This window comes from Terrapene carolina, unplaced genomic scaffold (genome assembly GCF_002925995.2).
Source record: "Terrapene carolina triunguis isolate 2854851 unplaced genomic scaffold, T_m_triunguis-2.0 Scaffold21, whole genome shotgun sequence".
In the NCBI taxonomy this organism is placed as follows: Eukaryota; Metazoa; Chordata; order Testudines; family Emydidae; genus Terrapene; species Terrapene triunguis.
In genome coordinates this window covers 20,508,451-20,533,498 of record NW_020664372.1, presented here as the reverse complement: position 1 = coordinate 20,533,498, position 25,048 = coordinate 20,508,451, and the positions used below count along the sequence as shown (strand labels likewise).

At 40.1% G+C, this 25,048-nt stretch overlaps 1 protein-coding gene across 2 annotated transcripts in view; it reads left to right on the top strand.

The window, feature by feature from the left end:
• The first annotated feature begins 507 nt into the window (after nt 1–507).
• Nucleotides 508–25,048, top strand: part of DZIP1 (DAZ interacting zinc finger protein 1) — a 65,433-nt gene continuing 40,892 nt past the window's right edge. For both annotated transcript variants that reach the window (XM_024195762.2, XM_024195761.2), the window contains exons 1-7: nt 508–995; nt 5,590–5,674; nt 7,946–8,073; nt 16,699–16,860; nt 17,626–17,763; nt 18,565–18,627; nt 21,846–21,986. In XM_024195762.2, the coding sequence (XP_024051530.2) occupies nt 534–995; nt 5,590–5,674; nt 7,946–8,073; nt 16,699–16,860; nt 17,626–17,763; nt 18,565–18,627; nt 21,846–21,986 (1,179 nt within the window). In that variant the 5' untranslated portion in view covers nt 508–533. The remainder of the gene's footprint in view (nt 996–5,589; nt 5,675–7,945; nt 8,074–16,698; nt 16,861–17,625; nt 17,764–18,564; nt 18,628–21,845; nt 21,987–25,048) is intronic.

Here is a 25,048-nt window from a genome sequence, read left to right as displayed (position 1 = left end):
CAGGGGGGCAAGGTGTTAGGGGGTTAGGAAGGATAATGTGGGGTGTGGGTGGGACAAGGTGTTTGGGGATGGGATGGTGAGGATGGGGGTGAGGTGGTTAGGGATGGAAGAGTGAGGTGGTGAGGTGTTTGGGGATGAGGGGAGTGAGGCGGTGCAGTGTGTGTGGATTGGGGGGTGAGGCAGTGTTGATAAGGGTGTGGGGGGTGATCAGGTGTTTGGGATGGGGGATGAGGAAGTGAAGTGTATGTGGAGGGGGGGGGTGAGGCCGTGGGGGAGGGAAAGTGTTCGGGATGGGGGATGAGGAAGTGTGTGTGGGGGGGTAATATAGGGAGGAGGCAGGGGAGGTACCAGGCCTCTCACTCTCGCTCTCTCCCCGCAGCTGCCATAGCAACGCGGCAGACGCCGAGGAGGGGGCTCCGGGCTCCGCGGCCGGGCTCACGGCCAGAGCCTGAGGCCGGGGCCGGCCGCCTGGTGGCGGGACTCGCAGCCCTGCGCCCAGCGGTGCCTCCCTCTCCCGCTGCAGCCCGGCCGGGATGGGCAGCGCCGCCGCGCCGGGGACCCTGCCCGCCTTCCAGTTCCGGCCGCGGCACGGGAGCCCGGACTGGCGCCGCCTGAGCGCCGTGGACGTGGAGCGGGTGGCGGGCGAGCTGGACGTGGCGGCCCTGCAGGAGCACCTCGGCCACGTCACTTTCTGCAGCGCCGAGCGGCTGCTCTGCCCGCATTGCCGGGGCCCCGCCGACCCGCTGCTGCTCAAGCTGGTGCGCCTGGCGCAGCTCTCCATCGAGTACCTGCTGCACTGCCAGGAGCACCTGGGCGCCCAGCTGCAGGCCCGCGAGCAGGCGCTGCGGGCGGCCGACGCCCAGCTGGAGGAGGCGGGCAAGGAGGCGGCCCGGCGCGCCCAGGAGATGAAGCTGCTGAAGGAGGAGTGCAGGCGGCGGAAGAAGATGATCAGCACCCAGCAGATGATGCTGGAGGCTAGAGCCAGCTATCACCAGGTGAGACACACTTATAGCCGCTGCTAGCGCTCAACCCCTCCATGGTGCAACCGCAGGGTGGGCGGGCAGGAAACACTTTCTTACCTTGGGGATATGCTCCCCTACCCCTCATGAGATCCTTTCCCCATCAAAATACCCCAGAGGCTGCAGTTTCATTCCCAGCACTTTGGGGCCAGTATCTCATATCTCTTTAGAGAGGAGGCGTTTGATTTCCAGCTAATCCTATTCACTGATGAGCTTTTTCCAGGCTTGTATTCATTTCACCATCCTGTGTGACATACCTAAAGTGAATCTGAAGCGAATGATTAGGCAAGGTGGAAGGCAGGCAACAGAGAATAGGGCACATTAAGTCTTAGAAAGATTAACAGTTTAAGGGGCTATCAACTTTCCCATTCTTTTTTCAACAAGTATTTTGGGAATTTATAACTGCCTTAAAAGGTGTTCTGAAATTTAAAGACTATACCGGGCTGAACCTTGGCAAACATGGCCTCGGGCCAACTTTGTGTGTTTGCGTGTGTGTATTTAAAGTTCATTTAACTCTCATGAAAGATGTTCTAACCTGACACTCCTGAAGGTCAATGTCCTGTTTATCCAAATAATAGGTACAGCATAGGTAGGAGCAATGCAAGCTTTCCCATGCTATGCCATCAACGTGTTTCAACCCCGACTGGAGGGAACATCAGCATGTCAGTGGGCTAGGAAAAAGTTTTGTTTCTTAAAATGTCTTGATTAAGGAAAAATTTCCATCTTAAGTTCAGTGGTCCAGTAGGAAGATATGTATATTTTGTCCAAAATTCTGTATTTTTTAAAAGCAAATTATGCTATTTGTTGTATATTTCCCTCACTTAGGCCCCAGTCTTGTAATGGTATCCATGTGGGCAGAATTCATTAGGACACAGTGCGAATGCAGGGTCCTTGTGGATTCAGTTGCAGGATCAGGGCCTTAAGGAGAAGCTACTGATGTGATTTGCATTTCAAAAGGTCTAGATGTCTTGTTTGACCAGAGTATCTGACCTGGGTTGAAAATGAAAACTGTGTGAGCCCCTGCATCAGTTTAATTGTAAACTCAACTGAATGTCAAGTAATCCCTTTATTGTATTTGAGAGCACAAATATGTGCGTGCATTCTCTTCAGAATGCATTTAGGCCATATCTGGCTGAGTGGAGCCTGAAGAATCGAGCAAAATACTGGCCTTGGAGTATAGTTCATCTTCCTTCTTCTGTTCAGCGGCATTTATCTCATTATCCATTTAAGGTCATATAAAATAAAAAAGCTCTTTCTCCCCCTTTTATTTCTTGGAATAAATCATTATCTCTAAGAATTAGACAGATCTAGTGAGGGATGAGTTCAGAAACTGATATTGAGTAATATCTGTAAAATGGAGTGAGCACTTCGGGTCTGAATGGAGGACTCCAAGTTATCTATTTCTAGTATTTGTAAGTGCAGATTGACTATTAGGCAACAATTACATATCATTTGTCCGTATCAAGCATTTGGCTGTCCTGGAGTGCCAGACAATGGGGTTTTTGCTAGTCTTGCTCAGTGTAATTCAGGTTCTATGCCCATAAAAGCTTTGGCCCCTTTATGAGCAAGACTGTAAACAGTTACTTGCCTTTCTTAATGTATGTGCACTTTATTTTCGATGTGATGCACAGTAATTGAGTTTTGAATTTTAAGTTTAATGTCTTTAATCCACATCCAGAACAAGTTAAAACTGTAAAAATAAGAACTGTCAAATGGAATTGCTATTAAGGTGTGATAATTTTAAGGCTCAAAAACTCAAATAATATCTTTCTTAATGATGGAATGTCAGCTTTCTACTATATTTGAATTTCTCATATTTTGATGATTTGCACAAGATCTTAATGTTCCATAAAAGCTTTTTTGTATTTAATACTATGAAAAATAGTTCGAGGAATATTGTCACCAGTAATAGGCACATAGTATAAACATTCCATCTGCTAGTTGTTGAATAAGAGCTTGCTTCTACTACATGAGTTTAGTGCTTGAATGGATAACAATATTTCACAGCCAATTTAATACCATTATTAATGCGCAATCTGTTACAGTGTAAAATCCCCGATGGTTCTTTTGCTTTGCTGCCATAGTATACCTTCTCTATCTAGGTTTTATGTCAGTACTTCCTTGCATGTATCCAACAAAATGTAACTTAATTATTAATGGTTTTAGTGGTGGTTGCAAGACATTTATATTTAATATCATACTAGCCATCAGTAGTAGAATTTGAAATTCTAGATGAGACCTGGGAATTTGACTATAATGAACAGATTTTAAATCTGCTGAGCAAGTTTGAAATTGTCTTTTACATTCATATCACATCAGTGTGACCGACTGACTTAATTGTGCAGTTGTGGCTCCCTCAAGCAGATTTGTATGTTTTGAAACATATACAATAGCCAAGGATAGTTAGCCATCATACCTTATGAAAGAAATGAGGGGTTTTGATTCACAACCTAGTCAATCAGTTTCAACAGCTGTATATTTTGTTCATGTTTTATAGTAGGTCTTCTGTTTATCACTCTGAAAATGGGCAAAATGTACTTTAAGGATGAATTAAAAAGCTTTAAAAATATACCAGTAGGATCAAAATTTGATAAAATACATCTCTACATTTATAAAAGATGAGTGTAAATTAGTGTGTTAAATACACACCATTAGAGGCAGGACAAATCATAAAGAATGTGTAAATGTTCTGAAGTACATTTTGTATAAAAAAACAAAGTATGTAACTCGGCACCTTACTACAGCCTCTGCTTTTATATTTTTCCTGAAAGGTTGGGTGGGAGGCAGATTCTTGCAGGTTTGTGCTGTATGAATCAGTGAGTTTCTGCTGTATTTTGTTATTAATTTGGATCCTACTAAACAGTGCTTTTATTTATCTGCAATTGTCACCCTTTCTTGCTCCAGCTCCTCCTCCCTATTATCCTCTCCAGCATGATTCCCCCACAACTCTACTTTTTGTTATCTCATTCCCTTTCTAAGTGTCCTGAAAAGCAGTAATGCTAAAAAAATCTAAGGATAGTAGGTTTCTGCAAATTTCATCAGAGTTTTCAGTATAATATGGGAAGGAAACAAAAAGTGAGTGCAATTTTGGGTTGCAAACGTTGCATCCTGGGATGGGCGCTAATAAATCTTTACATAGCTCTGGCACCATCACACCTGGATGTGCCTTTAATTTCTGGGAATTTCATTAATGCAGAGGAGTGCAGATGAGCTACAGAAGACCTTTGAGGGTTGGGGAGATTGATTTAGGAGAAAAGGCTAGGGCCCTGATCCTGCATTAGAATCTGCTAAAGTCAGTGGGACTCCTCATTAGTGGAACCTGATGCAGGATCAGAGCCATAATAGAAATATGCCTTGACTGCCTGGTGATTAAGGTAGGGTTGCCAGGTGTCCGATTTTCAACTGGAAATTCCGGTTACTACAGGCGGGGGAGGCAGGAAGGCTGGGTCATTACCCACGCCAGCCCCTACTCAGTCGGGGCCACCTCCTACCTGCGTTGGGCGACTGCAACTCCCAGCCTGGCTCCGCAGGTGAGTCCCTCCCTACCTGGGGAGAGGAGAAGAGGGGGGAAAAGCAGTGAGTGACGGGGGAAAGGAGAAGAGAAGTGAATGGGGTGTGGGGTCTCGGGGGAGTGAAGAGGTGGGGCCAGAGGTAGGGTCTGGGGCGGGGGAAGGGGGAAGAGTGGGGAATGTTCTGGCACTCTTGCTGGAGTGTCCGTTTTTTAAATATTATAAAGTTGGCAACCCTAGATTAAGGGGTGGGGTGTGTCCCGATAACAATATGCAGAAGAGAAGAATTTTAGCATAATAAAATTAGGTATTCATATATAATTTATCAAAAGTAGGGATGGAATCCGCTTTGCTTGGCACATTTAAAACTAGACTCCACTATGATTCTACCTCCCCCCCTCCCAACATGGATATAGTTCAAAGTGTGCACTGTTTAATGCCAAATTTTTCTGTTCGGCTATTGTTGAGTTATATATGTTGGAGGAAGGAGAGAGAGTATGGCAATACAATTTCACAATGGGAAAAGTACATGTATTTTTCTTTTCGTTTTTTTGAAATCCAAAATAGTGGCATGGATATTCCTCATATTTCATGTTTTTTAAAACCAAACATAGAGCATTTCAGTCCAAATGGAGATTTTATTTTACAGTTAAGAGTGAGTGATAATGGGGTAATAATTTAAACTTGTTTTCCACTTTAATTATAGCATTAATTAGGTTTTCTCACAATATTGTCAACCATTACCTTCTCTTGAATAGAATGCCAGACATTCTCAAGTGTCTGTGATCTTATCACTTTCTAGTGGCTTCATCTTACAGGGGATATAATTCCTAACATTACTACTCAAACTTGAATATTTCACCTGTTACCACCAGCATGCTATGTAATTTAAATTGAATAATGTTGGAATTCAAATCAGTATCACAGTGTTGCCATGCACAAGAATGGGCTACTGTACAGAGAAATGTAGTAAGCTAATTCAAAAAATGTTAACTGTCATAATTAAAAAGACCAGCACTTAATGTTGTTACCTAAAACAAATATCTATCTATATTTTGTAGTGTCAGTTTTGTGATAAGGCTTTTATGAACTACTCCTTTCTACAAAGTCATATGCAACGGCGCCATAAAGAAGAATCTCACACTGGTGAGTACTTTCACACTATCAGGAAAGTTAAGGAGATATAGAAATATGTAAAATATATTCAGGATATGCAATGTAAGTTTTTGTGTGACCCAGAAAGAAGCCATTTGACTTATAAGCCCCAGAGTGAGTTTGTACATTTGACAGTTACACAGATCATGTAAACTGACCAAATGTGATATGGCAGTCATTTCACTGAAAGATTATAAACGTGGAATAGCATGCTGCCATGTTTAGAATCATTTTTCAAACTGAGTTCCTGCTGAATACCTTTGCCAGTGGCAGAATTCAGAGCAATGGCTTCCTTTGAGTATATGAAAGCTGTGAAAATGTGAGTATCATTGCCAGTGAACAGGATGTACCATGGAAAAGGAAATTTTATAAAAAAGCATTGTTATCATTATAGGATCCACTCCACCTCCAGTGAAGTTAGTAAGAATTGGATCAGGCCCACAATAAATTTATAGTGATAGTACAATGTGATAGTTATAGGGAAAGTTACGATTATTCAACCAGGGTGCCAAATTCAGCAACCCAGTATAATCATCATTGTTACACTACCCTATTTGGCAGATTATTGTAAAATGATGTTCTTAGAAACAGTACTTCAGATTAGGAAGAGGAATTATATCAGGATACCTGCACTTCAAATTGTTCAAGGCACGTGGCCTTTGGCCTTGTGACTCACAACATTAAATATGCACAAGTTAGCAATATAGTATACATGGTTATTGGTGTATGGTAAAGGCACTTTTTTCCAGGTTGCTTCAGAGGCATTTGCATGTACAGAGTAATGCTACATTTTTATTGTCAGTATGAATGATGAATTTAGGGATTTTCTTCTCTGCCTCTTCTGCTTTGTGTCAACTGAAAAATATTTATCGTGTGAAAGCCATTCTTCATATTTTTGCTTGTTTTACCCCAATATATTTTTCTCACTGCGTGTGCGATTCATTGTTGCTGGGAGATGGTGTTCTTTAGCAATGGGAAAGGTGTTAGGGGAAGAAAGTGGGGGATGGTGAACCAGAGAGACAGGTTGGCAATGGAGCAGGAGCAGCTGGATAGAGGTGGTCAGGAAGGAAGAGCAGCTGGGAGCAAGAAAAATGGGCTAGTGGAAGAGAGAGAGGATGGAGACAGGGTTTGAACAGTAGCCTGAGAGGCCAATAAAATAGCAGTAGCACTGAAGGAACTGAAAGAAGATGTTGGTAAATTGGTAGAGGAAAGCAGCTGTTATGTGCTTGGAAAGAGAGGGTAATGGGAGGAATGGCAGAGTCAATTGAGCTGGATTCATTCTGTATTAGCAAGAAGAATTACTGTGTGAGGGGAGTGCTCCAACTCTTTGAACACTTAGGGTATGTCTACACTGCACGGCTAGCCCATGCCAGCTGACTTGGGCTTGTGGGGCTCGGGCTAAGGGGCTGTTTAATTGTACTATAGATGTTCAGGCTCAGGCTGGAGTCTGGGCTCTAGGACCCTCCGACCTCATAGGGTCCTAGAGTCCTGTCTCCAGCCCAAGCCTGAACATCTACACTGCAATTAAACATCCCCTTAGACTGAGCTCCTTAGCCAGAGTCAGCTGGCACAGCCCAGCCAAGGGTTTTTAATTGCTGTGTAGATACAGCCACAGTTATTCCCATTGTTCTGCTATGTACTCAGATACCGCAGTGATGGGCAAGCTTATAAAAACCTAGATAGATTGATAAAGTGGATACATTTTTGAGAGTACATTTTAAACAATTTTTTGACAGTGACCCTTAAAATGAAATTCTGGGAACAGAACTTTCACCTATCTAATTCTAAACAAATCCAAAGTTGTATCTCTATATGGACTGATAAAGAAAGTGACTTTAACTAATTAACATCCTCTAATGAATATTGCAGAATTATATATTTGGGAGTCATGCCTTTCATTCCTTCTTTGACCTTCTGCACTTTATATTCCTATAAAACATGTTGAAATTAGATTATATTATCTATGTCAGATTAGTTCATTTTTAATATTAAATATTTCATAAGCTTATTTCACATGCTATATTTTCAATAAGACAATGGCTGTCAATCTATGGCCTGTGGAGCTTGGCCTGTAGTCCAGAGAATGTATTATTTTGAGAAGCAGTCTTCGAGGAATTGTGATATTGGGAGAAAAGATGATCTGTGAGAGTAGTGGTTCACAGAATGAAAAGGTTGGAGAAGCATTGAAGAAAGACATCTGTGGGAAAAATCACATTTCCCAAAAATATAATTAACATTTTGCAAATGTATATTTCTTTCAAGCAGAACAAAAGAAGAAAGCACAGACAGATAAATTACAGGATGAGATTGATAAATTGAAGGAGCAGTTACAGCTCACCAAGTCCCTCCTAGAAGCTGAACAACAAGCTCACGTGGCCAGATTTTCTAAGGTAGTATATATTAAGTGTTAACCACATCCTACAAGAATCCGTATTCTGGACTGTGTCCACTGACCATGTAGCTCGCAAATGAGGTGAATAGAACTGAATGAAAACTTAAATAAGATTTTTCTGTTTAGCAGCATTGCTTCCGTGCCACATCAGGTACAGCCCCTCCTGCAATTTTAAAAGCCCTATTTGTTATCTTCCACTATCCCTTCTTGTATGTATTTTGGAACCAATATGAAAGGCACTGCTACTATTAGCACCTGCCAGTCATCAGAATGACATAAAGCTCATATTGGAGCAGATAGAATGCAGAATATTATGATATTTTAAATAATAAATAATATTCTATAGTGCCTAGACACTATGGTGATTTGGCACTTGCTAGATACTGCTCTGTAAGGATAAATGATGGTTTGTAAACAGTAAGATATTCCTTGCCATGAGAACTTCAATCTAACATAGACAAGACATGAGATAACAGTTTAAGGAAGGGAGAGCGAGAAGAAGGTAATGGTGAGAAAATGCAAGGAATATCACTTCAACTTGTGTGTTAGCCTTTGAACCCTAGGTAAGTAGCCAAGGGCTTTCAGTAACCTTGAAGCAGTAGGTAGCCTCAGCCATTGTGGAGGGTTGACAAGAGATGAAGCAAAAGTGAAAAAATGTAAAAGCAGTAATATTGGTTTAGTGGGTAGTTACATGCAAAGGCTTTATTTTATTACTGTTATTAATTTGGATTGCAATAGCATCTATAAGTGGGGAAGAGAGGATAGGTGTAACAAAGAAATAAAAAGATAATGTGGTTACATAGTTAAGCTACTGCACAACTTGATCATTTCTGATTCCAAATCATCTTGCAATTTTTGTTTCTTTTCAAATAAATAAAATCAGCTATCCTGTCAATATCACAAGAGAGATGAGTTTTTAGGATGGATTTTAAGGAGGAGAGGATATAGGCCTAACAGATAACTTCAAAGAGTGCATTCTATGAATAAGGGGCAGTGTGGAGCTGGTTTTTAAATAAGACAGATTTAGTTAAAAACCAATCTTGATCTAAATGTTATAAATGTAATTGAATTTTAAAATTGCATTGTAAATTGTCCCATTTTTCCTAATATTTTGGTAACTTTCTTCTGCATAGCATGGTTATAAAGTTCCCTTTACTTCTACTGCTGACCTCACAGTAGAAACCATTGTTGTTTCCTACAAGAGGCTATGCAAAGGCAACAAGGGGAGAGCAGCCCTTGATGCTGAAAAATGTTTAATGCAAATAGAAGAATCAAGGGGAGAGTCTCTCATGGAGTCAAAAAGAACAGCTGCCAGCTGTTTCCAAGAGACCCAGAGCTGGCTTGGGGAGTGAGTAGCTGTGGAAAGACACAGCTAACTGGTTGTCTCCTGCATTGTTCCCAATGTCTGAGCCTTCTGTCCCTGCAAATGGTTATATACCTGTGAGTTACCTGTCCTCTCCTCTCTGCAGTAGCATAAAGGAACCCGTGGAACAGGTGCTTGGAAGTTTATGCAGTGTAGGTGGATTTCTTTACACTGGTTTACATTCCCTATTTGTCATACCAGCTGCAAGTCTCTGATGCCCTGGGTGTTTTGCTCCCCAACTCCTTATGCAAGTTGGGGGTCTATGTATAGTTGTAGGTTATTTCAAATCTTCTTTCTCTAACTCCAAGGAATCCCTTCCCCTTTACTGTACGGTAGCAATAGGTATGTATATCTACACAACAGCTGGGAGGTGTAATTCTCAGCTTGTACAACAACTAATTGAGCTAGTGCCTAAAGATAGCATTGTGGCTGCAGCAGCTCGGGCTAGCTGCCGAATATGTACCCTGGGTTTCATGCAGGATTGTGTTCAGGCTGCTATCCCAAGCTGCTGCCGGTTGCACTCCTACCACCCTGCTATTTTTAGGTGCTAGCTCGAGCAGAGCTAACATGTACATCTAACTGAGTTGGGAATTGTTAGAAGAAAGAGCAGGTTGACCCAGAAGCGGATATGAGTACAGGCTTCTTTATTGCGATACTTGTTCCCCTGGACCCATTTGTCCAGTAAACACTGAATTAGTTACAGCACATTCTTTTTGTTTATTAATATGTACACACCTACATCCATTACAACACCCCAAAAACCCTTATTAAATAATAAAAACACCCATTTTGTTAGTAAACTCACCCTATCTGTGCACAGCATTAAGCATATTACACAGGCATTTTACCTTGAAAATATATTTCTTTGCAACAATTTGGTGCCACAAATCTCCCTGGTCAGCAATTCTCAGGGGAGGTAGGAAGGGGCCATAAGCCAGGGCTTGTTTATGTAGCTGGGAAAGGAAGGAAGGAGGAGATAACACTGCTTTACCCAAAAGGTATCCTTTAGATCCTCACATTTCTTATGCAGCTGCAACATTTATCAATTCTTACAAGCAACAGGGAAGGGCAAAATATGGCAACTTATTTATTGAACAAGGAACTACAGCCTTCTTATGCCTTTGTCCTCTAATGCCATGTCAGCACATTAGCAGATTCCCAGGTTTCTACTTAACCCATACATATCCCAACAGGAATTAAACCTCTCAGCTGCTGAGTAGACATACCCTTTGGCATGTCTACACTACCACTTTTGTCGGTATAGCTTATGTTGCTCAGGGGTGTGAAAAAACACCCCAGAGCAACATAAGTTACTCCAACAGAAAAGCTGGAGTGAACAGCGCTATGTCGGTGGGAGAGCTCTCTCCCATCATCAGAGAGCCGCTACACGAGCGATCTTACAGCAGCTCAGCTGTATCGGTACAGCTGTGCTGCTGTAAGCTCTCAAGCGTAGACATGGCCTTAGTCAGATTCCTTTATAGGAAACAGCAAGATTGTGATCAGAAGGGGAAAGAGAATGGTTCGTTTACTTGCAATGAGTAAAAATGTCAAGGAGAACCAAATAGAGGTAACATTAAATTGTAAATGAGGCTTTTTAAATGTAGCTTTAAAAATCAGACTAAATTTGGTCTTTATCTTACCCTCACATTATTAGAGTGAAGTTTTAAAATATTCAGCTTAAAGCAGCTTTGATGTGAAGCACTTTTCCCTATAGAAGTTGCTGCCCAGCTTTTGATGTGAATCACCTCCACACAACTTATCTGTACTAGACTGGGTCTGTAGGGTCAGATACTCTTGGAAGTGAGAGGCAATGTCTCAGTCTTGCAGTCATCAGCATGACTGTGAGGAGCTGTAGTAAAGTAACTCAAAGCCTCTTATCTTTAAATAAATAAATAAAGCATTATGAAAAGTTTGCATTGGAACATGGTTCTGATTCCCATCAATGTGAATCTTTGATCCTAGGTTGCTGAAGAAAATTTCTCATGTCAGCATAGTGGACCTGAACTAACATGGGCATTTGCTAGATATGCTAGCCAGTCTGTCCGTATTTGATAGTTCAAGTGCTTGAACAGATGGCTCATGGAGCTAAAGCATTGTCTTCCTTATGGCACAGAACACACAGCAATCCCAGTAGTCCATCATAGACATCTTGATGCACCCAAAACACATCCTTTGAAGCTACAGGAGTCTTAGCTAGGGAGCTGCCTGAGAAGTTCTGAAATTCATGCTTACACTGGCATGAAGCCCCTCTCTAGCTCTTTCCCCTGACAATATTCAAGCTGTCATGGGAGGACCCAGGGGGAAAGTATAGAGACAGGGGTGTGGAGGGGGCTGGCTGAGTACATCCTGCCACTGTGACTGACCTCCATTGTCACCCCAGATATCCCTCTCTTCAGTGGGATAACTTTCCTATCCTACCAGACGAACCACCATTTTCTTACAGAACTAAATAACCTTACAACAAAAAGGGGAGTCCTTTGGAGCCTGCTGCTGGCCTCACTTGCCCTCTGTCCCTATTGTAGTAGGAAGAGAACCTGAGACACATAAGCCCTTGTATCAGAGGCCTGGTATGAGGTCTGAGGGAAAACAGGAGGAATTTGGGGCATTATTGGTGGGAAAAAATGGAATGAAGGGGGGGAAATTTACATTTTTTCTTAGGCCCTTTAAATCCTTACTATTGCCTGTTTTTTTTTCCCGTGAAGGGGACTGTGCTAATATTTCTAAAAATTGAAGCCTACAGTTTATCCACAAACTGACAACAGCATGGAAGGAAAATAGAGGCCAAATAAATTTATGTTGCTAGACGACTAGCAATTCTACTAATTCTGATTATGTCTTTGCCTTTGTTGTCCACTTGCAATTGGACTCCTTCAGCAGAGGTTGCCAAATGTCCACCAAAGACTAACAACTTTTAGTCATTACTACTGTTTGCAGAGTCAAGCAAGTGGCTTCATACTCAGTACTAATTCCCTGAATCACCCATTTTCCAGTTGTTAATTTATATATTTATATTTTGCAATTGCATAATTTCTGACATTGTTGGTACTAAATTTATTAATTTATTACTTTTTAAATATAGTACTCATATACAGGATGAATTTGCAGATGCAGAATTTACCACATAATTTCCTCATGAATTTAAGCTTTCATTTTTTTAAAATAAATTTCTAGCCCTATGGTTGCAATGAGAATTTTTAAATGGGACTATGTAACTGTGTTAGGCATATCTGCCTGAGTCTGCAGACAGCCTGAAACAATAGCTCTGCAGACACATGAACTGCCCCATTTAGCTCTGAAATCCAATGGCAGTAGTTTAAAATGTCATTGTTGATAACTATTTCCTGCTATAATGTGCTTATCTTGCAACCCCAAACTATCTCCTATGCCTTCCCAAGTGCCAAAAGCCCCATCTGTCTTTTACTTAAGCATTCAGGTTCCCCTGAGAACTTCTAGAATGTAGTTTTCTATGTTTGGTACAAAATTCTGCAGTGTACAAAAAAAATGAAAATGTAAGGGGCAGCAATAAAATACATCGTTTTTTAATACCAAATTAAATAGCACCAATGATACTGATTGGATAGTATGATTTGTTTTGATTTTAAATTAATAGTAATCCATTTAAAAAAATTACTTGAAGCTGCAGCAAAATTTCCAGTCTGTCATATCAGAATACTTCAGACACAACAGTTGTGGTTTTTTTCTGTATAATTAGGTCAATCCTATTACAAAGCATGTGGGACCTTAATTTAATGATGCTCCCAATATGTATTTAATAACAAATCATTTCGATAGATAAATATTTTAGCTTAACCATTAGAAAATCCACAAAAATGTTAGCTATTCAGTTCCCTGTTTGTTTATACCTTTGAAACAAGGACAGTTAGGCAGAGTAATACCGAGAAAGCAAAGTTGCATTTGATATGTAAGGCACAAGGATAGTGAGTAGAATAACAAAACATATCTTTATTTGTTGAATAATTTTACCCACCTCAGTAAAATTCACCCAACTATACTAACAAAACTAGAAACTTTCTGGTGGAAGGAAGCTACTTAATAAAAAGCAATAGAAATGGGCTAAAATAAGCTTTATCACCTTATAAGGTGGCAGTATGGTTTCCATGATGCTGTGTATGCCGGGTGTGTGTCCTCTCTGTTGTCACTCTGCCAGGTGACAACCAATCCAGAATGAAGATTTTTGTCTCCATCCCTGATTCCATCTGTAGGCTCACAAGAACTTGCCCAGGTATCATGCCCCTGCTGGGTAGCTGCAGCTGGCATCTTTTCTGTGAAGTGATATCTTAATTTCTGGGCCTTAGATGGCACCAGAGTTCCTGTGGAGCAGAAGAAGCAATATGAAAGCCTAAAAATACCATGGAGGAAAGGGAAGAAATCCCCTTCCTGCTCAGCTCCAGTACTGCCCTAATAGTGAGGCTGTTCTGCTTAGAGTGTGCTGCCCCGCCCCCCACTTCCATGTGGAGGTCTGACAAGCCATATTGAGTGGGAGCAGAAGTAACTCTGAACTAGGGGCCTACATCCGATTCCAGTAGCCCCCCTACTAACACCAGAGGAGTGAGAGGGTCTGCCCAGCACGATCCAGATATTATGAAAGAAGAGACCCTTATTTCTGAGGTGGAGTTCCAGGATATCAGCATCATGGAGGTAGGGGACTTCCAGTCCTTCTTAGGGCTTCCCCCACATTATTCATATCTAACAACTGCCTCAAGGTGAATGCACCAGCCTTGAAACTGTCCTTGTTAGTATAGAAGAACAGAGAACTTCATACATAGGGTATGTACAGTACCAGAAGAACAAACCTTTCTCATTATGAGCTGTTTCTGCCATTTCTACTATCCTTGCAGTCATTGCCTTGATATCCCCTACAAGCATGTGTTGGAGGGCACTTGGCCACTAACAACACTGAGCCCACCAGTTTGTTTCATATACAGTAAGCACTGAAAAGCTACCAGACAGCAATTGCTTTTTTGGTCACTATTCTCCTAGTACTCTGTTAAAAGCAATGACTTTAAGTTGAAAGTCTGTATAAGCCATTATCAAGCCTGAGATTTCAAGTTCCCCCTTCCTTACAATCTGTATATATGAGTGACAGCTATATTTATTGATAGCCAGAGTTACCCTGTTTAGCCCAATTCTTTTGTATATTTATTTTAAAATTATTTTTCTCACTTAAAGTTGTGAGGGCACCTTGTGCGAGCTTTTGCTGTAAAAATGTGGATTTCGTAGGACTCCACATCAAGGGAATGATGATTACTCAATGCCATTATTTTTGCTTTTATTTTGCTGGTTCTGATGGATTGATTGCATGTTTTTCTCTGGTAATGTGATTCATTAATATTGGGTTATAGTTTGCTTGATAACATAGTAACAATTGAACCCATAGAGTCATAGAATTCTGGAAGGGACCTCAAGAGGTCATCTAGTCCAGTCCATTGCATTCATGGCAGGACTAAGTATTATATCAGGGATTGTCAACTTTTGGCATGCAGCCCATCAGGGAAATTCGCTGGCGGGCTGGAACGGTTTGTTTACCTGCAGTGTCCGCAGGTTCTGCCGATCGCAGCTCCCACTGGCCACGGTTTGCCGTTCCAGGCCAGCAGGGAAGTGGCGGCCAGCACATCCCTTGTCCTGCACCGCTTCCCGCAGCCCCCATTGGCCTGGACCGGCGAACCGCGGCCAGTGGTAGCTGCGATCGGCCGAACCTGCGGACACTGCAGGTAAACAAACCATCCCAGCCCACCAGCGGATTTCCCTGACAGGCTGCGTGCCAAAGGTTGCTGATCCCTGTATTATACAGACCATCCCTGGCAGGTGTTTGTCTAACCTGCTCTTAAAAATCTCCAGTGATGGAGATTCCACAACCTCCCTAGGCAATTTATTGTGCTTAACCACCCTGACAGTTAGGAAGTTTTTCCTAATGTCCAACCCAAACCTCCCTTGCTGCAATTTAAGCCCATTGCTTCTTGTCCTATCCTCAGAGGTTAAGGAGAACAATTTTTTTCCCTCCTCCTTGTAACAACCTTTTATGTACTTGAAAACTGTTATCATGTCCTCTCTGTCTTCTCTTCTCCAGACTAAACAAACCCAATTTTTTCAATCTTCCCTCATAGATCATGTTTTCTAGATCTTTAATTGTTTTTGTTGCTCTTCTCTGGACTTTCTCCAATTTGTCCACATCTTTCCTGAAATGTGGTGCCCAGAACTGGACAGAGTACTCCAGTTGAGGCCTAATCAGCCCAGAGTGGAGTGGAAGAATTCCTTCTCGTATCTTGCTTACAATATTTCAACTAATACATCCCAGAATGATGTTTGCTTTTTTTTGCAGCCATGTTACTTTGTTGACTTATATTTAGCTTACTTTAAGGTCAGAAGGGACCACCAAATTATCTAGTCTGACCTCCTGTATATCACAAGCCACCAGTATCAGCCAATACCCATATAATAACCCCAACAACTGAAATTAGACCAACTCATTAGAGACCACGGGAGACTAAACTATTATGTGCCACGGGCAGAGAATAGGAGGAGCCAAGGTGCACCAGTGCAAGAGGCTAATGCAGTGGCAGGGAATTGACCAAGTGAGATATACCCACATAATACCAGCAAGTAACTCGCACTCCATGCTGCAGGGGAAGGTGAAAACCCCCCAAGATTCCTGTCAATCGGAGTTGGGGGAAAATTCCTTCCCAACCCCACATATCGTGATCAGTTAGACTCTGAGCGTGTAAGCAAGAACCAGACAGGTAATATGAATTTTTTTTTTCAAGTCTGTAAATTACGCAAATTGGTCAGGCTTTGTAGCCTTAAACTTTTGTGGTTAAAATTTATTAACTAGTATTAATTTCAATATATTTGAAGGAAATGGGCCTTTGTTTTTAAGCAGAACTTCCCATTGACTTATTCAGACAAGAGTTAAGGACAGCATGAGTGATAAATGCAAAACAAAAGCTTACAGGTTGAAGGTTAAGAGAGGAATGTGATGCAATATTTAGGCAAAATTCCTTTATATACACAAGTGCCTGTAGGAGCTGCAATTGTTTATTTAGAGAAGGGAAAAAATACTGGTTCAAATAATTGGTTTCACTCAGAAGTTCTGCTTAAAAATTGATGTCACAGTATTTTACAGAAGTTACCATTTGGCTCATATAGCTTAGCTATTACCTTTGCCATTTTTAATGTTGTATTGTTTTGTATGTGAGAACAGAGTGAGAGAATTCTTAGAGTAACATTTTAAAATAATTTCAGGAATATGAACATCAAAGATCAAAAGAAGAAGAAATTCTGCAATCTTTTCATAAATGGAAAGAGGAAGAAAAAGAGAAATTGGCTGATGAAATAGAGAAAGTAAAAGAGATGTTTATGAAGGAGTTTAAAGAATTAGCTACAAAGAATACTGCATTAGAAAATGTAAGTGATTTAAATATGGAATTTCTGTTAATATTGTCTGTAATGAACTGATCTTGGTTTGTTATTTGAAACATATAATAAGATACCTAGCTCTTATATAATGCTTTTCATCAGCAGATCTCAAAGCCCTTTACAAAGGAGGTCAGTATCATGATGTTAACATTATAAGAGCTGTTCTTATATAAAACTTAAAAAATATTAGTTAATTAATTAATGGTTATATTCTGGTATTGTCTCCTTAATTCCAAAATGTTTTCAGTTCTTTTCTGAATTGCACTCATTTGTATGAAGGAATCCTGCCTGCAAGTTACATGTTACTCTTTTCTTAATCCTGAACCACTGAGTTCTTGTTTTGCAATTGGTTAGTATTTTATCATTACTGTCTGGAGGCACCTACCAAGTTTAGGTGATTATGAGTGACATAGAAGAGGAGGAACAGCCTGCGTACCAAGGTCCTGAGAGAGTAGAACTGCATGGGGTGATGTCACAAAGATCAAAAGTTGTATTTCCAAGTGTTCTGATGATGGATAAATCTGTGAGTGTCCAGGCACATCAGAAAAGCAATGTGCGTGAATTTAGTAGAACTGCTTTTAGTTTGTTGGTACTAGTTCCTACCCTGCATCCTTGTAATCACAGTAAAACTGATAAATTTTTACTGCTTAGAAACATTTGTTGGGAGAGTCTGATGCATACACCAACTCTTTAAACAGTTATAATAATTTCTTGACTATATGCTGGGTTTTTAACAGATATTTTTCCTCTTAGCAATTGTTAGAATTACAGAAGTCCAATATTCAACTGAAATCCAATTTAGGCACTTTAAAAGACAGCCATGAATTTACAGAAGAGAGACCTCAGAATGATCAGGATTATCAGAATATGATGCAACTTCTTGAAAAACAGGTAGTACTCTGATGTAAAGATGAATATACAATATAGTGATCACTACTGCTAGTCTTTATGTTTGTACTTCTACAAATAAGAATGTAAAATTCAGAGTAAATTTTCTGTAATTCTCATTTCTTAAAGTAATTTTTTTCTTTTCTGATTCACTGCACATTGGCCTGGGATTCTCACCTATGCCCTATATGTTCTGGGTGGAGTTCATTGGCGGAAGGAATCATTTGTGCCTTCTTGATCCTGGTGTTGCTTTGGAAAAATACATTTAAAAATTGAACAAATGATAAGAAACTCTGAGATGTTAGAAAATTTTAGTGATGGGTTCTCCCCCTCCCCCCCCCCTTCTTTTAGTCGAAGAAAATTCATGGTGGAATTTGTTCAGTTCTTCCCACAAAGGGAAGTATAGTCCATCTTTCACAAGTTAAGGTGTTTTATTTCATTGTCACTATAAACTCCATTAACCAGTGTTTGAATTTGTTATTTAGAAAAAAAACTACTCATATGTTTGTTATTAGCAAAATGAAATATATCATTGTAACTTTATATTTTGTCAAATGAGAGAGACAGGACTTGTATGTCCTATGAATACATAATTTCCAGTTTGATTAATAACATATAACACACTCAAACATATGAGACACTTCAGTTACGAGGCACTTCAACTACTGTTTGTCATAAGGAAGGGGTTACTGAAATGCTGCAGTATTAATAATCTTTTATGCTGATATAATGTAATTCAGCTTCATTATTAACCAATTTTTAATACAAACAAAATCTTTAAATGAACATTTACTTTCATTATAGGAAAGTAAGTGGACTTCCAGAATACAAGCCCTTCATCAAGAACATGAAAAAGAAAGGTGCCAGGTAAGATTGCATATCAATGTGCTTATACCAACAGCCTATTTTTAAGCCAGTGAAATAGAAGCAAACACCACACTCTCTCAATGCTACTCATACAGTTTGCAACAGCTGGCAGATTAGAAATCCTAGATATTCAGAATTTATGTTCAAAATACATTCTTTTAGTATATAACATTATTTATTATTTCTCTCTTTCTTTTATGGTAGTGCCCAGAGATAGCAGTCAGGATCAGGGTCCTGCTGTTAAAGAACCTGTGGAAACACAGAGAGACTGAGTCCATGCCCTGAAGAGTTAAACATTTTTTTCAGCTATGTGCAGAATGTACTATATAGTGTGTTTGCATACTAGGTAGTTAATATAATGTGCAAAATAAAATGGCAATGTGTAGCTCTCATTTATCCTGATGGGCCAACGGGGGGGGATCTCCAACCTTTTCCAGCCGTGAATCTCAAATTCCTCCCTCCATCCTCCCCTGTTTTTCCCCATTGTGTCTCTCTAGTCCTGAATCCTTTGAGCTTTTCTTGTTCCAGGAAAAACATTGTAATGGAATTTGATTTTTGCATTAATTCTCATATTTTACTTTTTCTTGGTCTCTTCCTCAGTCTTTATCTTTTTTTCTTCTAGTTATTTTTTCCTCTCATTCCTGCTCTAAGTTTCTATCTTTCCTTCCTCCTCCTCCCTTCATGTCTCATTCGGCTGCATAGCCATGATCTGGAACTGTCCAGATCAAAAATGGGAAGATCAGGGGCTGCATGGCTATTATTACTTCTCCCCCAGCAAGCAAGCAGCAGGGAAGCGTCATGCAACACCCTGAAAAGGGATATAGTACATTTCTTACACACATTCACTGGGTACAAGAGTAGGGGAGGCGGAAAATTGTGTGTATTCCTTATGGGGTTTGTCACTGCATGCTGCCCCGTACTCAGCGCTGATCCTGAATCAAGCCCATTGTGTTCATTGCCCAGATTTCCAACTATTATTTCTAAAATAGCATTATTTGCTGCCATGGGTAACTGTAAATAATTTTCTTTATCTAGTCACATACATTTCCCTGTAGGTCTTACTTTCAGACCATGTCCATAATGTATATGCACATCCCTTACTGCGTTCTGTGTTTTTTAATACTCTGTGTGTAAATGAAAAATGATATAGGCCCTGATTCAGAAAAAGCATCTCCTATTCAGGAAAGCACCACAACACATGCATGAACCCCATTGAAGTCACGCATGGTTAAGTACTTTCTTGAATTAGGGTGTGACAGAGCACTCAAACCCTGCACTGACAGGGAAAGGGCTACTGAGGCTGTGTGTTCTAAAGTAGCCCCACCCCTCCTCTCCTGCCAATTCTGTGTGATAGGAATGGGGAGCTTTAAAAAGAGGATGCTGTAGTCAAGTGGGAGGAAGTCCAGAGAAGGGAGTGGCTAAATTAGAGTAGAAGGGGGCACCCTAGAGAAACTCATTTACACAGGGCCATAAAGAGAAGGATTTGAACCAAAACCTTGCTTGTGTAAACTATATAATAAAATATTTTATGTAGGGCTGTCAAGCGATTAAAAAAATTAATTGTGATTAATTGCACTGTTAAACAGTAATAGAATACCATTTATTTAAATATTTTTGGATGTTTTCTACATTTTCAAATATATTGATTTCAATTACAGAACAGAATACAAGCGGTACAGTGCTCACTTTATATTTATTTTTGATTACAAGTAATTTGCACTGTAAAAAAACAAAAGAAACCGTATTTTTCAGTTCACCTAATACAAGTACTGTAGTGCAATCTCTTTATCATGAAAGTTGAACTTACAAATGTAGAATTATGTACAAAAAAACCTGCATTCAAAAATAAAACAGTGTAAAATTTTAGGGCCTGCAAGTCCACTCAGTCCTACTTCTTGTTCAGACAATCATTCAGACAAAAAAGTTTGTTTACATTGCAGGAGATAATGCTGCCCACTTCTTGTTTACAGTGTCACCTGAAAGTAAGAACAGACATTCACATGGCACTGTTGTAGCCAGCATTGCAAAATATTTATGTTCCAGATGCGCTAAAGATTCATATGTCCCTTCCTGCTTCAACCACCATTCCAGGGGACATGCATCCATGTTGATGATGGGTTCTGCTCCATAACAATCCAAAGCAGTGTGGACCGACGCCTCTTCATTTTCATTATCTGAGTCAGATGCCACCAGCAGAAGGTTAATTTTCTTTTTAGGTGGTTCGGGTTCTGTAGTTTCCACATCTGAGTGTTGCTCTTTTAAGACTTCTGAAAGCATGCCCCACACCTTGTCTCTCTCAGATTTTGAAAGGCACTTCAGATTCTTAAACCTTGGGTGAGTGCTGTAGTTATCTTTAGAAATCTCATATTAGTATCTTCTTTGCATTTTGTGAAATCTGCAGTGAAAGTGTTTTTAAAATGAACAACATATGCTGGGTCATCATCCGAGACTGCTATAACATGAAATATATGGCAGAATGCGGGTAAAACAGCAGGGGACATACAATTCTCCCCAAGGAGTTCAGTCACAAATTTAATTAATACATTATTTTTTAACAAGCGTCATCAACATGGAAGCTTGTCCTCTGGAATGGCGGCCAAAACATGAAGGGGCATTGGAATATGGCATAGCATATCTGGCACCTAAATACTTTGCAGTGCTAGCTACAAAAGTGCCATGCAAATACCTGTTCTCACTTTCTGGTGACATTGTAAATAAGAAGAGGGCAGCATTATCTCTTGTAAATGTAAACAAACTTGTTTGTCTTAGTGATTGGCTGAATGGACTTGTAGGCTCTGAAGTTTTATATTGTTTTGTTTTTGAGAGCAGTTATGTAGCAAAAAAAATTCCACACTTGTAAGTTGCACTTTCACAGTAAGGAGATTGCACTACAGTACTTGTATGAGGTGAATTGAAAAATACTATTTCTTTTATCATTTTTACAGTGCAAATATTTGTAATCAAAAATACTATACACTTTGATTTCAATTACAACACAGAATACAATATATATGAAAATGTAGAAAAACATCCAAAATATTTAATTTCATTTCAGTTGGTATTCTATTGTTTAACAGTGCGATTAAAACTATGATTAATCGTGATTAAATCACGATTAATTATTTTTAGTTAATCACGTGAGTTAACTCTGATTAATCAACAACCCTAATGTTATGTAATATTTACAATTAGTTACTTTTCAACGGTTTGTTTTCTAGCTACTGTCACAGATTGAGAAGCTTAAATCATCAATGACAGAGGACCTAAATGCAAGTAACATCTTCTATAAGAAAAGGATAGAGGAGCTAGGGCAGAGGCTTCAGGAACAGAACGAGCTGATTATTTCTCAAAAACAGCAGGTCTGTTTTATAAAGTATTCTTGGGTATCTAAAACCTTGGGCATGTGAGAAGAGATTTTTTTTTTTAAATACTGTAATCTGTGGATGAATTTCCAATTTTCATAAATCAATATTCTTCTAAAATTTGAATTGGTGGTATTACCTCTGTAAGTGGCATTGGTGAGATCATTACTGGAATACTGTGTCCAGTTTTGGTGGCCATACTTCTAAAAGGGTCCGCCTGGGTCATCAAATTCAGTCTCCTGTTGTTGCAGTCAACCCCATCAGATAATCCCATTAATAGATTTATCAAATTGGAAAGGGCTCAGGAAAGATCAACGGTAGTGATTTGAGGTTTGGAAAACATACTTCACATTGAGAGGCTTAACAAGCTCAGTCTATTTAGTTTATCCAAGAGAAGGTTAAGAGTTGAGTTGGTCATGGTCTACAAGTATCTACATGGGAAGAGATTTCTGAGAGTAGACACTGCTCTAATTTCTGAGAAAAAGGCATAATGAGATCTAATGGCTAGAGTCTGAAGCTAGACAAATTCAGACTAGAAATAAAGCACAATTTTTTGACCATGAGGATAATGAATCATTGAAACAGCTAACCTAGGAATGTGATGGATTCTGCATCACGTCATGTCTTTAAATCAAGACTAGATATATTTTTAAAAGAGATACTATAGTTCAAACAGTTTATGGGCTTGATGCAGAAATTACTGGGTGAGATTGTATGGCCTGTGTTATTCAGGAGATCAGTCTAGATCATCATAATGGTCCCTTCTGGCTTTAAAAATCTATTAATGTATCTATGTGTTAAAGTGTATGTGCTTATCAACAAGAGTCTGATTTTGCAGACTTCAGAAAGTGGTTAATTTTAAGCACATGCATAAGTCTTTGCACAATTGGGGCCAAGATTTGTGTGTCTGGTTAGCAAGTGGCAACTCTTAAGTCATCTTCCATAACAAAAAATTACAGCTGAGAGTCAGAAACCTATTGAGCAATAAATAAAATACAATTAAATAGTATATTCAGAGAAGGAGATGTAGAAGAGTACTTAGGCTCAGACAAACTCCGTACAAGAAAAGTGACATCTCCAAAGAAAATCAGCATTACCTGGTTTATAAAATGTCTCATAAAGGATCTCAAGGCTCCATTTTTGAAAGGCAACTATGAAGGTCCAAGTTCCTCAAAGTGGAAGGGCTTGAACAGCAGATGAGATTGCTGAGAGAAACTGGAAGCTAGACTGGATAGATCATGAAAGGAGGTACCATTCAGGTGACGCACTATGAGTTGAGACCTTTGATGGGTTGGATGTGCCAAGGATGGAAGAATGTGTCAGTAGGAAAATGAATACTGTAGTATATTTTACAGGAAGATATCAAGCGAATTAAAAAGTAGCATTAAGAATTTGGAAATCATCACTGGAAATAGGATGAGGGACTAAAGAGAACTGAACATGATACCAATATTTTAAAAGGATCAAGGAAAATATTGAGAAGTTTAAAAGTTCAAGTCTGACTCTTTACCAGGAAATTTACGAGAAACAAAATAAGAGCACTTTTATAGATACAGATTGATCAAAATCAGAATGGGTTTATAAAGGAATGTGATGATGAATTTAAATGAATATAACTAACCTTCGTGATGAAATTAAATGAGACTTGACTAGAAAGAAATAGACATAAGACATACTTCAGAAACATTCATTTATAGCCCTGGTTTATTGAGTAAAAAAATTTATTCAGGACGCCATGTTCTAATGTTGTCTAGCAAATAGCTCTAAATGATAATTGTTTTTAATTTATTTTTTGCTTTTAGAAACCTGAGAAGTTCCTTGCAAAGAACTGTATTACAAGAACTTCAGAGTTTCATAATGAAGGCCTCAAAAGTCTAGAAATGCTAACGTTATGGTTCTTCAAGCAGTCTCTGCACATTCCCGTGCGTAGGGTGCACCAAGCACCGTCAGCACATCCGAAAAGTGGGAATTTGTAGAGACCATCTTGAAGAACTCTTGCTATATGTGATCAACCTTTATGTACCTGAGCAAATTTAGATCTGTCCCCTGTCACTTATACATTAAATATGACACAGGCTTAAGTGCTTTGCTCAACTGGGGCCCAGAACACCTTTTTAATTATATGATTATTAAGGGTACGATTCTGTCATGGAGGTCAGAGATTCCGTGACTTTCCAGGACCTCCACAACTGCTTCTGCAGGGGCAGCCCTGGGGATGCCAGAGCAGGGGCCGGCAGTCAGCCCCAGGGATTCTGGAGCAGCAGCCCCAGGGCTGAAGCAGCGGCTGGGGCTGGGTCAGCCCTCCGTGGCTGGAGCAGTGGCAGTCGTGATGCTGGAGCAGCTCCGAAGCTCAGCCCCTGGCAGTGCTCCAACTGTTAGTTCCCCACACACCAGGATTTTTTTTAGTAAAAGTCAGGGACAGGTCTCAGGCGTCTGTGAATTGTTGTTTATTTCCTGCGACCTTCCCTTGACTTTTATTAAAATACCCGTGACAGAATCTTAACCTTAATGATTATCTAAATGTTTTTCTGCAGAACCCCGTCTTTGTTCATTGCACAGGCTGGGTGGCGACTGAGGCTAAATTGTGTAGTGAGTATGGCTGGGGACCAGAGGAAGTCAGTGAGACTTTTCCCACACTTAAAATTAAGCATGTGCTTAAGTGCTTTGTTGGATTGGGGCTGGACTTCAAGCCCCACTGCAGAAGTTGGAAATACAGCATGTAGTAAATGACAGTATAGTGTAGTAAATGATACAGGCACCCTTAGGAACCCTGCCTATTTCATTGCATAGTTGAATGGCATACAAGATATGTCTACATAGCAGAGAAAACATCCCGGCTGGCCCATGCCAGCCGAATTGGGCTCATGGGGCTCAGGCTATGGGGCAGTTTCATTGCTGTGTAGATTTCTGGGCTTGGGCTGGAGTGTGAGCTCTGAGACCCGCCCACATTTCCGGGTCGTCATTCACTGAGCACTATGCAGTTTGAGTGTTGAATGAGGCGGAGTCCAATGAAAACAAAATTTCTTCATCTGTGTAGCATTTTAAATAATCATTCCTGT